Here is a 15,259-nt window from a genome sequence, read left to right on the forward strand (position 1 = left end):
AATGGTCATTTATTTTTTTATTTTTTTTCCTTTAATTTCATTCCAAAAAACCCACAAAAAAAAAAAAAAAAAAAACATGGATAACATTAAAGAACATTAAAAATATTTAAAAATAAACATACATAGCATTGGATGCTCTCATTTCCCGAGTTGTGCTTCCCTTACTCTAAGGCTAATAAATGTATTTCACGATCTGGGTCATTATTTAATACAAAACAATATTTAGCCTAATAAAAAAAACACACATAATGTTTCTACTGTATGTCTGTCGATCACTCTGATATTTAGTTAAAATGAGTGAATTGACCGAGTGCCGTCTGTCACTGTCTTTAATCAGCTCTGTGAATGACTGTATGGTATGCCACATGCACTGTAATATCTTTTATATTAAATATTAAATTTTCAAGTGAAAATAGCAACATGATCGTTTTATAAAGTATGCGTTCATATGTGTTAAGGGCTAGATTTTCGCTGGAGGAAACAGCTGTGGTGTGATGAGCGGTGAACGCAGCGAAAACTTTACAGTAGATGGGAAACCGATTGCTGACCTTTTGTAAACCGTATTTATGACAAAGAACTGCACAGATACAGATATTATAACAATCTATCGATAAACACACACCTTGTGTCCTCTGCTTCTTTTTGAGTCCGCTCGCGCTGCGCCGCCGCGGTCTGCGGATTGAAGAGCACGCTGAAAGACGCGGAGGAGACAGGTCTGCCGCCGTTTTCATATGAAATTTAAAGGGGACTTACTCTGAGGCAATCACGAATTTGTGTAAAATTACAGTTTATGGAGATAATCGCTACAGCCCCGCTAAAAATGGCCTACCGACGCCCATGCTTCTTGCGTACATTTCGGAGAACCAGGACAGATATTTAAATCTATCGCTCAGGCATTTAATGCCGAGTTCACACTGCACGATTTTCAAAGTCGTCGGGTCACCGTGGTTTTCACACTGCAGACTATCTGAGGCAGCAATCAGTGGCTGCTGTGTTCACACTCCACGATGGATTGGCGACAGGAGGTTACACACTGCATGACTTTACAATAGGAAGAATCACCGACAACTCTGTCTGGTCCGCAAACTACGTTTCACAACAAATCACACGAGAGAAGTGATAAGGAAATAACGCGAGAACCCCGAGTGCGTCAGACCGGAGTTCTCGAGCAAGACTGGAATTATTAAAAAATTTTCGCAAAACCTGTCGCGAGTGAAAAAATCAGGCTAAAATCGTACAGTGTGAACTTGGCATAAGTGGCACCGAAATGAGGCACTGAAATCTGCGTTCTGATTCGGTTCTAGTACATACCGGTTAGGGTTTCAGTACCCAACCCTACTCAAAAGTCTCATATCAACCATTAGAAATCTACCGATCACACATATATTTTGGTAGACATAATCTGGGCTCATTCCACATAATTTGGCAAAATTTGGATAAATAAATCAAAAGGCTGTACATAATCTAATCGCAGTATGGTTCTAGAGCCTTTGAATATTAAACCGCAAAAAGACTGCTATTGAAATATGACGTCTGCATGCTCTGTGTGTCTCTATGTGAATGAGAAGCACAGTTTCATCTACACATACTCAAGAACACGACGCTCGTGGTGTTTTCAGCGTCTGATGTCTCAATATACACTGTAAAAAAAATATTTATTTGTTTCAAAATAATAGGTTTATTGGAGTACTATTAGTTACAAATCACACAAATTTTAATCCATGTTTTAATTTAAACTGTAAAGTTCTGTTGAGCAGCAATTTTGTTTTCCAAAAAATATAAGGAATTGCTACATTTGATTACATTTTAAAAGATTAATTAAATCGTTTAAGTTATATGCATTCATTGTATTACCACCATTTTTGATTTTTAAAAAAATGGTATGAAATCATAAAACAGAAAATCCTGAAAATAAAAAAAGTACATAAAACATTTCATAGGGCACTGTTATTAAATATGATTATACACATTTGAAAATGTGTTATACAAATACAAAATACATTGTTATACTTTTATGAATTCAATTGATTAGACATTCTTTTTAGTTATTACATTTAATTAAACCATTAAAACAGAATCCAGAAAAATGAACAGAAAACACAGTATTTGGGAAAAAATAAAACAGATTTCATAGGGCCCAACATAGTCAATGAAAATGTAGTGGAGATGATGAGCCTGTTTAAATTAGAACATTTAGGCCTGGTTTCACAGACAGGGCTTAGACTAAGCCCAAGTAATTTTTCATAAACATGCCTTTGAAAACACATTACTGGTTTGCATCTTGAGACAAAACAAAGGCACTGATATATTTTAAGATCAGTCAGTGCAAGTTTCTTTCAGTTGACAGCTCAGACTTATCCCAGATTTTAGTCTGGGACTAGGCTTAAGCCTTGTCTGTGAAACTGGGGGTTAGAGTAGAACATTTTTGTCTAAGAATGAAATTGTACTCATTCTCCAGTTTTGTTTTGTTTTGTTTCCAATGATTGCAAACGGCCTCTCGCTAGCATGATTATTTCAAGGGGTTCTTTCTCTGTGCCTAGCCTGCAGAGTCTGTGTTGAACAGGCTAAATATTTATCAGGGAGAGTTTCATTCAATGTACTCATTGACCGATTCCCACAATGAAGGTTGAGGCAGAGGCGTTTCAGTCAGCAAGAGGGTGACAAAGACACTGTCCAAAAATGGTGTAACTGAAAGACGTGGCTGTCATGGTGTCGTCCATTGTCGAACTGCACCCACAACAGACTATCTATGAGTACACCACAGGGCATAGAACCGACTTAGGCTTACTAATGCTTTTATATATGTCACCAGCACATAGTGTAGCAGGTAGACTGTTCGTCACCTCTGAAACACTGCCCTCTGCCAGTGACTCTCAGAGCCAATGCAGACATGCTAACCAAGAGTCCAGTTGACACAGCTAATGATTACCCCAACAAGACTCAATGAGAATTTAACCATCAACAGCGGTCTGATCAAATAGCACTTTTCATTTGTTAGTGAACAAAATGTTGACATCAATTGACTGGTACAGAATGTGAGGTTGTATGGTGACCCCAGACATTTGATGGTGACTTTTGTTGCAACCTTTCTAACAATAAACTGCTGATTTGTGCCAAGAGCAGACTTATTATTAGTGCTGGGCGGTATACCGGTTCATACCGAATACCGGTGTTTATTTTTGTTATGATATGAATTTTTAAAATACCGCAATACCAGTGTATGTCGCTTAAACAACGTTCGGAACACGACACTGTTTGAAAGGGGTCCCTTTTCACTGTTGCACTGTGGTGAGGGAACAGCTGTATGTGTTACTAAGTGTGAAAGTTCCGAAACTGAAGCTGTAGAACTAATAGAACGTGATGACACAGAAGAACTCATCCACAATATCCACATTGACCACCACAAATATCCACCGCCCCCTGCCATCAGCTCCCACGTCTCACACACACACAAGCGCGACTTTAGCACTAGATTTAGCAACTTTCATACCTTTTAGCTGCTTTTTTCCATAGAATATTCATACTGACAAACCTAGCGACTTTTTTGAATAAACCTTAGCTATGGTTCAATTGGAAGATTTTGCCAGTGCTGTCCCGCGAACGCGAGGTCTGACTTTCCCGTTGAAAAATACCGTGATATAAATTTTTGGTCACACCGCCCAACACTACTTATTATTAATGCTTCATTAATTCAGCATTTATTTAAATGAATATTTTTTACAAAATACCTACCTGCCTATAATAGAAAGGCATTTCTTTCTTCAATGCGACATTTATGCAAAATGTTTTTAATAAATGAAAACTATTTATTATAATTAGCATATTTGGGCTCAGTAAGATTTAATAAATTATTTTTTTCAGCAAGGACATAGTGATCAAGAGTGACAGTAAAGACATTTATGTTACAAAAGATTTCTATTTCAAATAAATTCTGCTCTTTTGAACTTTCTATTCATCAAAGAATCCAGAAAACAAATGCATCACAGTTTCCACAAAAATATTAAGCAGCAGATCTGTTTTATAACACTGCTAATAATAAGAAATGTTTCATCATATTAAAAAAAATAATCATGTGAAATTCAGCTATGCATCACAGGAATAAAATACATTTGAAAATATCAAAAAGAAAGAAAAAAAAACGTTTAAAATTGTAATACTTCACAATATTACCATTTTACTGTATTTGTGTCAAATGTGTCAAATGCAGCCTTGGTGAGCATAAGAGACTTCTTTCAAAAACATTACAAATTCTTACCAACCCCAAACTCAACTGCCATTGAGATCGATGGAAATGCTAACAGGCCGATTTCTCAAGGTATTACTCTGATTTCTACAGGTAGATACTCTGGGAAAATGTTTCTCTAACAGCAGCGTATACATTACGTATAAAAAAATCGACATCCTATTAACACAGCTTGACTGCTAAAATTGAGAAGACATCCATTTGAACAAAATTTCCACCACTATCAATAATACATCAAATAAGGCAAACATCTCACAGGAACACTGAATTAAGCATTACAATTCCATCAAAACTCATTAGTAACGTTGTCAAGGCCTGTGGATGGCTGTGATCACTCCATCTCTCTAGTCCACAGGACTCCACACAGGAAGAGCTGCCTTTTCATTCATAACTAATCAACCACTGCAAAACAATACTCAGAGTTGTGCCCAGGGAGCTGGTGGGCGCTGACTCGCTCAGGGCTTTCTGAGGACGTGTTGTTGATGCCCTCTCAATCATACATATGGAGAGGCAAAATGTAAATGGCCGATGCATGAGTGGGATTCATGAATAAAAATCTTACTGACAAAGTTTCACAGTTGCGTAGGGGAAGATCCCACAAACACCAGAGACATTGTGCTCTAAATGCCAAAAGCAGAGATGCAGATGGACCCTGAGGGATAGACAGTGACAATTTAATTATTAACAAGTTTTAAAAGGATAAGGTATCATGAAATTTAACAAATAAAACTACAAAGCCACAGTCTTTCTGAATAACATTACACAGGAAAACAAAAATCATATATCCCCGTAATATTCCAACTGTTTCCCCTAGAGAGTAATTTTCAGTTTTCTTCTGAGAAAAAGATGCTGGTAATCTCAAGAAGTATTTGAAATAGATTTCAATAATGTCACAAGCTTTGCTCAGATTTGCCAATTATTTGAGCTGTGCTATGTACATTCATTATGAGCAATGACATTTAAAAGTGTCCACATTAAAGACAAAGAAAAGTCTTCAAAATCCAGTTTTAAGCACCAAGTAAATGTACTCTTTGTATTCATGTTGGTTTTGAAAAAAAAAAAGCTTTTGTACCATTATAAGAGTTTCAATTTAATGACTCTAAAATGTGGTGAAACCATCAAATAAAATTATTTTTTCTTTGAATATTTTTTTTTCTTCAACAAATGTCTCTAATTTGGCAGACAGCCATTTTTCAAACAGTAATAAGCAATCAAGCAGTTTTGTTAAAATATTTTTCAAGAAATAATAAAAGATTATTCCAAACTATTTCATAAGGTTTTAATTGGATTTGTTTTTCCTTCATTATGATATCTGGACAGATCACCCAAAATGTATTTAAATTCAGAAATACAAACATGCTCCTTACAGTAGACAAAAAAATAACAAATGTGGACAAAAATGAGTGCCATTTAACCTTTTATTTACATTTTAAATATATGTAGTTGGTGCTTTTATCCAAAGTGACTTACACTGAACTCAAGGTATACATTTTTCAGTTCAAAAATTCCATGAGAATCAAACCTATAAACTTGCTAAATTTGATATTCTTACATAGTTTACCAACAATTATTTCAGTTGTGTCTGTTTCGATTCCTCCAAAAGAGTTTTATAATAAACTTGTGAGACAAAGCTGATATTTAAATATAACATCAGCAAACTCCACAGGTCTCCTGAGCTTTGACAGAACAACCTCCGGGTAATACAAGTTTCCTTTGGGCCAAAAAAGAAAAACTACATGCACTTTTACAAAATGCAATGTATAATACAGGATCATTTTCTCCATCTTAGACCTCTCAGGAAAAAAAAAAAAGAAAGAAACACTCCTATTTGGTTTCCATGGTAACCATAGGATTATTCTGCTGGAATCACTGTTGGGTATAAACTTTGTTCTGCCAGAACAGCTGGGGCACTAATAAGATTTCCAAAACCGCTGGGTGAGGAAAAGCTCCCTTTAAGAGTATGGTGCACTCTCTTCTGAAAGCTGTAAGATGAGGCAGCGTGCCCTTGATGCAGCCGCAATTAAATATTTACAGCTCCTCTATATTACACATATTTCTTGTGACAGTTGTGCAGAAGGACAAGATAAATGCCATCGAGTTCAACTGACCGGCATCTTCAGTGGATGACAAAGGAACCTTTATTTGTATCACAGAATAGTATCACAAGTGTGAATTTTTAGCAGAAGAATAGGTTGTACTGGACAGGTAGTACCGACCAAGCCTGACACCATCCCACCAGCGCTGGGGGCTAACAACTGCTCCAACACACACACACACACACACTAACGGCACTCAGTCACTGAGTGAGCCAGTCAGGGCCGAAGTGCAAGACGTGGCACCTGCTGGGTTCTCAGCTGCCTGTTTCCCCAGTCTGCCATGCCACCCAATAACGGCACTCAGTCACTGAGTGAGCCAGTCAGGGCCGAAGTGCAAGATGTGGCACCTGCTGGGTTCTCAGCTGCCTGTTTCCCCAGTCTGCCATGCCACCCAAGAATAAGACAAACCCCAAAGCAGTGCCACTGTGCCATGTCTGAACGCTCACGCTGCAGCCGCTCAGCAGCACTCCTGCTCAGCTGAGATATCCCACAGTCCTCTTCTGCAAAGGTAGGCTTCCATCAAGCCAAGCCTACTGCGCACATGTATCTAATTGAAAATGATTTGTGGATAAACAATATATAAGCACATTTTTATTTGAATTTAGTACTGAAGCATGTTATACAAGATTGCTGTAAATAACCTGATCTGATGGACAATCCAGATGCTATAATTTGACATTTGTGCTGGAAATTTTTTTACATGGTGAAAATTTATCAGAAAAAAATAGGGAAAAATCTAGCCACAATTTTTGTTAGAAATTGTGTGTGTGTGTGTGTGTGTGTGTGTGTATAAAAGGAGCAGATGTCATGGAAATTAATGTCAGAATTAAAGTCGTGAAACTAAAGTAGCGACTGATCTTTTCTTTTGTATTGAGACACACATGAGTGAAATGGATTATCTGAAGAAAAAAAAAAAAAAAAAAAAAAAGGTAGTACGGTACCTTGGTTCTATCCATCACTTCTGATGCAAGCTTGCATCGATTGTAATAAAGGGGAGAGGTTTAAGCAGACTAAATTAGAAGTTCAACATATGTCACCAGAGAGAAGTCTGTCATTTTACCAGATGATCTATGATCGACCGGATTATGATACTATGATCACATTGATAACATTACGAGGTCAATTATTTTAAACGGGTTAATATTTTTTTGCATCGATGAATCACTCACAATAAAACCAACAATGTGAATTTAGAAAATAAATAGAGTGAATTTTTCTTTCATGCCGACTTTAAACCTCAATTCAAACAAGCAGGAAATTATTGCAGATTTGTTTTGAAACAGCGCCCATTTACATTAAGCCTTTTCACACTAACCAGACGGAAGCCTTTTTCCTTAACACAGTGATCTAGACAGACAGAGATTAAATCTGAAGATTTACTGTACGCAAAAGAACAGAGCCTGTACAGTCTGAGATTATAGTCCACCACCTTTCAAGTGCTTCCTGTCACCATGTGAACAAAGACAAAGTTTTTAAGGTATACATACAAATGACAACAAATAAGCCAGCTAGCAAATGAGCTACAAACCACTAACTGTCAGCCCTTTGCCACTCGAAGGGCAGAATCCACTCCACTGATGAAAATACAACATGACTAAAACACACCTGTTTACAGGTTCAACACTGACACAAAATCAAAACAGATCTTCTCTTTAATAATACTCAACAAATGAGAAACATTATCATTAGCCCGCAAGTCTACAAACAAACACTTGATAAGAGTCAGTGAAGAGAGCAGCCAAAGAGGAGATTACAGCATAAAAGCTTCTACAACAATCATTCTCACATTCTTTATGATATAATCCCTTTTCTTTTCTCTGCCCCCTTTATAGCGATAAAGGGATTAACAAATGAGGAATTATGCGTTACAGTATTTTAATCTCAAGTGAGGCAAGGTTACAGAAGGCATAGAAGAAAGCCAAGTACAGTAACAGTAACATTCCAATAAAAAAACTTTTTTAAATAGATTTATTTGTACTACTGCACTTGATTGGCAGTGTATTTCTATCCACAATAGGGAACCCTCTTTTAAGGGAGAAACACCTGTGCATAAAGTTTCTGCGATCTCTTTTTTTAAGTTTAAAAGATCTAGATTAACAAAACGGATCATCTCTAATCACTTTCTCAAGGTAAGACAGTGTACTGACAAACCAATATGCCTGTTGTAAACCTCTGCAAATTGAGACTCAAGTTGGACAAATACTGAGTTCAAAGAGAACAAATCACTTGATATTCTATTTGAGCACGGCTCAAAAAGAGAAGTGAAAAGAGAAGAGCACAACGCAATGAATTTCATTTGCTCAGTTTAAACTTTACTGATGTGTTTATGACAACAAATAATGTCAAGACTGATGCCTTAAACGTAAAAGCACCTAAAAAAAAAAGAACAAATTTGAAAGAATATGAATTTTTAGTATCACATCCACTGCATATTATTTTCAGGAAATAAACACTCAAGAGTGCATCAAATTTTAAAAAGAATCTTGAGTCATTCTAATAATCTTTAAGGATTTCACACAATGATTTTATGATTTTACAAAGAGTATTATAGGTCATTTGTTTGCCATAAGTGACAATGAATAAAGCTGTGATGGGGGAAAGGGTATTACTGAACCAACCTCATCTCTGAGATCCTAATGCCCCTGGGCTTTGTGATTGTGACTAGTTCTCTATTGAGAGTTCAGCTTCATAACCCACTTTTCCAGCTACAGTTCTGTTCTTAGCCTTCATCTCAATCTATTCAACTCACGAGCCAATAGAGAAAAATCATTTGAACTTGGTGGATCATTTTTAGCCATCCAGATATAACCATCAAATCTACAATCTATCCTTTTACAGACACCCTTAAATAAATGTTTAAACTGAAAACAGATAAGCAGAGATATTGGGAATTAAAGCAAAAGGAGTAGCTTGTTTTAATCTGCCTGTCAAATGTAAAAGTAAAATGTAAAATCCATTATGTTCAACAGAGTATGAATATTCCTACACAACAAATAATCTGATTGTAGAAACTATAATCAAGTCAAACTCACAGAGCATCATTATAATACAGTAACAATTTCACTCAATTTAAAAACAAAATTTATAAATCATCCTTCATAAAATAAAATGCATTATTGTTCTGAATTTAACCAAATTTTCTGTAATCAATTTATATCTGTTCATTACACTACAATTTAAATATGAATGTTTGCTCTGCAAGCTTCAAAATCATATTTTATTGTTTGAATTTGGCTAAATAACAATCATTTTATCAGATCAATAACAAGCTGAATTATTCCTAACAAACTAGATAATTAAAATATCAGGCTTGCCACCAAACATAAGCACATGACAAAAGAAAACAGAAAATGTTTTTAAACCTTTAAGAAACCAGATTAACAAATACACAAAAATAGTCACTTCAATGACAAGAACATGAATTAAAGATGTATGGTTAATTACTATAAAAAAAAAGAAGCTATGAAATCATATCTAACCTGTGAGCATATTTAAAAATAAATTTAAAAATGGTAGTTATTTGGTCAACATTTCTGAATAATTGTAAAAATGCCATAATGTGCTTAAAACATTATCAATGCACTGTATAAATGTATGATTTTAAGCAGATTATAATTATAGACAAACAATATTTTAGAAGCACTGGAGACACATTTGAAACTATTGCGGCATTAAATGTCATCTGTTACATACATCCAGCTCTGCCCTGCTCTCTATGTTTTCATGCTTCCACTCCCTTACTGCAAATACACAAGACTCCATAACAAAAGATCACATGAAAACAGGGAGAATCCTGAAAGGAGCACAGGCTGCTCAGTAAAGCACTGCTTGATGTAAGCCAACATTTAAGAATCTAAAAGTAACATACATCAAGGGAAAGTACAGCTGCTATTCAAGAGACTTTGTATAACCATTGCAATAGATCTTTTACAAAATGCACAGAAAAAAATACTGGGACATTTCTGTTCTAAAAAGATATTCAGTACCAATTTACAAAAATATATTTTTAAATAATATTCAAGTTATAGGCTACAATTAAAAAAAAAAGGAAAACCTGTGAAAATAAACTGTCTGATAATTCTTACAAATTACCTATGTGCTACTTTGAATTGACTTGTTAAAATTATATGTAAAAGTATATAGGCTAACTTTTAAGACAGCTGACTAAATGTTCATTTAAAAGTTAAAGAGTTTAAACGCATTTTTCATTCAATTCTGACTTGTTTTACAGCTTGATTTGTGAAAATATAAAAAACAATTGGCCACTGAAAACATAATGGATCACTGGCATACAATAGTTAATAACTTACAGATCAATATGGCAATTTGGCAAAAACAATACTCATTTAAAACATAATATCTATTTTGTCATTCACTAGCCTACATGTGATCATTTATATTTTAACATTATTTTACATGCTATATTAAAATGCATTTACATGTAATATTATTTATTAAAAACAGCCATAATATAACTACATAATACAAATCACAAAAAAATCAGCTGCATAAAAAGCATGTTTGTTTTTAATTATTTCTGTAAATTGTAAAGTCTGTTCAGCAAATGCAATATACCATAATGCACATTAAAACTAACTATGTTTTCACTTATGTGGGCTAAATCAGTCTCTTTAATTTTGCATTTTTAATTTAGCCTCTTCTAACAGAAACCAGTTCATCATAAGAATTTAATGTCATTGTGTCTTACAGGAAAAAGCATCCCAGTGTTAAACAATAAAACAATTAATTAAAAACATTATAATTATTAAGGCAACAATTCTGTACCAAGCAAGTCAGTGTATGAAAAAAAAAATCACACACACATATACACACATATATATACATATATATACATACATATATATATATATATATATATATAAAGTGTTAAACAATAAAACAATTAATTAAAAACATTATAATTATTAAGGCAACAATTCTGTACCAAGCAAGTCAGTGTATGAAAAAAAAAATCACACACACATATACACACATATATATACATATATATACATACATATATATATATATATATATATAAAGATATTGGCTCATTCGCCTAAATGCCATTTTCTTTAAACCTTTGTTAAATGCTAGTGACGAGAAAACGACTCAGTCGTAATTTATTTACTTTAACGAGGTCTTCTCTAAGCTAATTTTTCACAGTATGCATATATAAATTAAGCATGGAAATTAAAACAGCCGTTACTAAACACCCTTTGACAGCATTAAACACAGAATACACCAAGGATTCAGTGAAATATCGGTAACACCTCTCATTTCAGTGTCCGGGTTAATGTAATTAATCACAACAGCAATAACAAACGTATGTACTGCTCCACAGAATATCTACGCCACATGCATGCTGCATAATAGCATTGCTCAGAATGTCTAAACTATGCACTGTAAAATGAACACTGAGGTAAAAAAAACAAAAAAGCAATAGAAATACCTATAATCACGGCCAACATGGACATGAGAGGCTGCAGTACCATATCTAACACATACGCGCCTTGTGTGTGAAGATTATATTGCGACATAAATGCGTCCAGATATCGCACATTTGTAACTTGAGCCGCTCCAGTTCGCGTCAGATTACACTTCAGATTCTAGAAGCATTCTAGAACTGCGTGAAACGTTCTAGAACGAGCTGCGCGCAAACACACACACACACACACACACGTTCTGCTCGTACATGCTGCTTTCAGTCATGTTAGGTTGACTCTTGCAGCAGCATGGCAGACTCTTCCAAATCAAAGACTGGCCATCTTGACTGCGCACTTTATGCAACACACTCCCCGAGTTACATGCGACCCTCTGAGACCAGTAATTAATATGTTTTACGAAATAACGCTTTTGCACCTTTACAGAAAGGTTATTTTTCGATTTAAGCGTTATGTGTGACGCCTTGTCTGACAAGGAGACGCCGTAACAGGCGTGCTTTTGATATAAACTAAGTCTGTACATGTAATTTCACATAAACTCTTAAATCTAAAGGTTGTGTGCTGTTCTCTAGCCATTTCTATGCCGCCCTCCCGTGGAACACAAACGCAGGGCCTATAGGGGAACTCACGTGGGCCACGGAAGGGCCTAAACACGCGCCATGAGGTCATGCACAATAATCTTGCTCTTGTACAATTCAAGCATACGAAAAGGGCGTAATATCAGATTTCAGATATATTTCGGTTAAAACTTTATTAACATATTTGCATTCACTACCTGGATCTACTGTACGTAAACACGGCGTGTTCTTAAAGCTTCTTAAACGGAAAATCTGTGCTAGATTACGCAAGGAAACACCCAATATCAGTATTCTTTTCTACGCCTGATACAATCAGACAGCGCTTTTACAGTTTATAATTTAGAGGTAAAACAGCGTATTTTGAGGCCACATTGTGCCAGTTTCAATGTTTAAGATGAACTGCAAAAATCCCGAGCTCATTAACCCTGACAAGAAATGAATTAATTACAGTTCAAATAAAATGAACGGGCAAGAAGAACGTAGTATTAAAAATAAAGGTTAAGCTTGATTGACAAATATGCAAAATAACCACACAAAAAAGCATTTTCCCTGTACATCACAGCTTCACAAAGACAAAACAAACACTGCACCAGCAACTTCCAAATGCAGCAGAGATAATGCTTCTTTGCACTGCAAAAGCATATAAATAAAGCAAAATTATTACCTTAGTTTTTTAGGAACAGAATAGTCGACCTCGATCACTTTCCCATGTAATTCAACTTTCCCTGCGAGCAGGAAACAAAACAAATGATCACAAAATGACATTCCTCCAGTGTATTATCGACACCGCTGAAATAAATGCTTCAGCGTTTTTAATCACAAACAACCGTGCGTGCAACGTAAATACGTGGGATACAATCACACGTGCAAGTTCTTGCTTATAAATGCACGCTGGCGACGTAGTGAGTTTTCTCATGTCTACATGTAAGGTGTAATACCTTAACCACATTTCCTATTATGCGAAATGCTTGATGAGCTGATACGATATGAAGAATGGGCAGCCATGCTTTCCACTCCCACTAACCACATACGAGCAACGAGGAGAGTTTGAAGAATGGGAGGTCAAAGGATAAGACTCTCTGCCTAAATTTGTCTTGTTTCTTCAAGTATGTTTGGATGTGTACTTTTCTGTTGCATGCACAACGACTCGCGAGCGTGAACGAAGAATATAGAGGTGCTGTGCTGTGCATCTGTTGTGTATGAGTGGCCTGGCGCAGCACAAAAATTGGCATCTCACCTCCGTCCCCCCCAGCTACCTGTTTATTAGCACTTTCCTCCAGACCCCCGTCACCCACCTTTAAGACACCTCGTAAAAACATACCTGGACACCATAGGAACATGCATGTGACGCCTTCTTCTCGCTCAGTTCGCTCGCTTCTTTTCAATAAAATCAAGACAAAAAATAACTGGAAAATAATTACGGCTGCCACCCAAGCATCAGACCCATCCGATACATTCCTATGGGCCGATGGCTGAGAAATCACCCCCGTTCAGCACCTCGGCTTGGCGAAACAAGCGTGCATTTAAAGAATTCTATCATAAATGCAACTTGTATCGCGTGTTGGAAGCCAGCGCGAGTGTGATTGAGCTCGCGGGCATGAAGAACTAGAGCAGCGCGCGGCTGATGCGCGAGCGTTACTTTTTCTTTTCTCTTCCAATAAAGTCTTTTACGATGCCAGTCCAAGATATATATAACCGTGACTTTCCGCGATGTGAAAAACGCACTTACCGGATAGAGTCTCGATGGCTTTAATCGCCCAGTTCTGGTCGGGGAAGTCCACGAAGGCATAGCCGGATTTGAGCAGGACCTGGTCGGTCACGGGAAGCTTCCTCTCGCCGAAGAGCTGCTTCAGGTCCTCCACGGTCACCGAAGGACTCAGATTCCCCACATAGAGTTTGTTCATGGTCTATACGAAGATCTGTACGTCCAGATATATCGGCGTGCGCGCGCGTGCAATGGATTGCTCGAAGTAAGGAAAATAAAATAGAAAATAAAAATAAATGTGCTGAAAATCAGCAGTCACCCCCCCAGATGCAGCCGGACCCCCCTGCTACATACACAACTCTGTTCCTGCTCAAACTCTTTTACTGGGACTGAAAAAAGGTGTCGTTGCGACGTTACTCTGTTGCCAACAAGCGCCGCCTCTAAATAAAAACGCTCTTAAATATCACAATCACTTTTGAGGTGTTTATGGAGACTGGTGTCTGGTGTTAAATCTGCCAGCATAAATCATCGGATAAAGCATGAGACTCAGTGAGTAACACTGGAGGGTTTAGTTCATAGAAATCCACTTACAGAGAAAGAATGTCTGTTCAAGTCAATATTATATTGTAATGACAGATCATACAGCCCTTCAGCTTGTGTTAATAAACGGATGTATGCGTATTTAAATCACTTTCAAAGGCAGTTTTTATGTACATGTGTGAATGACAGCTTGATTGGCATCTTTAGGGTGTTGTGGATTGATGGGCGTTTTCCCCTGTCACTTGTGAGAATAACTCGATGTTTGTTTTATATTCGTTTACACTCTTCGAGTTTGATTCGATATTTAAGCTACGATTAATAATTGGGACTGCAAAACTGTAAGCACAGACTCCAAAGAGAATAGCTGCTGTGGGAAAAATGGGACTTTCTCTGGGAACGCCCATGTCAATGGAAAAGAAACAGGAATGTGGATAAACCTTATGGAATTATGATTCAGGAGGAGCCTGAACGTTATATATGAATATAATGCATTGATTCCACTTAAGCAGACTGTGGCAAGAGACTTCCAAAGATGACTGATATTTGAGCAAAATCTCAAATCATTTTTATGTCATAGGTGTGTGTGTGTGTATATACAGTGGGTACGGAAAGTATTCAGACCCCCTTAAATTTTTCACTCTTTGTTATATTGC

The 15,259-nt window shown here is 36.5% G+C and overlaps 1 protein-coding gene across 3 annotated transcripts in view; it reads right to left on the reverse strand.

Annotated features, from left to right (window-relative positions):
- LOC107668393 (insulin-like growth factor 2 mRNA-binding protein 2) overlaps positions 1–14,650 on the reverse strand; it is a 79,959-nt gene extending 65,309 nt beyond the window's left edge. For all 3 annotated transcript variants that reach the window (XM_016460255.1, XM_016460254.1, XM_016460250.1), the window contains exons 1-2: positions 14,091–14,650; positions 13,026–13,086 (exon numbers count right to left, since the gene is read on the reverse strand). In XM_016460255.1, coding sequence (XP_016315741.1) covers positions 13,026–13,086; positions 14,091–14,265 — 236 coding nt within the window. In that variant the 5' untranslated portion in view covers positions 14,266–14,650. The remainder of the gene's footprint in view (positions 1–13,025; positions 13,087–14,090) is intronic.
- Positions 14,651–15,259: the final 609 nt, after the last annotated feature.

The sequence above is a fragment of the Sinocyclocheilus anshuiensis genome, unplaced genomic scaffold (genome assembly GCF_001515605.1).
Source record: "Sinocyclocheilus anshuiensis isolate Anshui unplaced genomic scaffold, SAMN03320099.WGS_v1.1 scaffold1237, whole genome shotgun sequence".
Lineage (NCBI taxonomy): Eukaryota > Metazoa > Chordata > Actinopteri > Cypriniformes > Cyprinidae > Sinocyclocheilus > Sinocyclocheilus anshuiensis.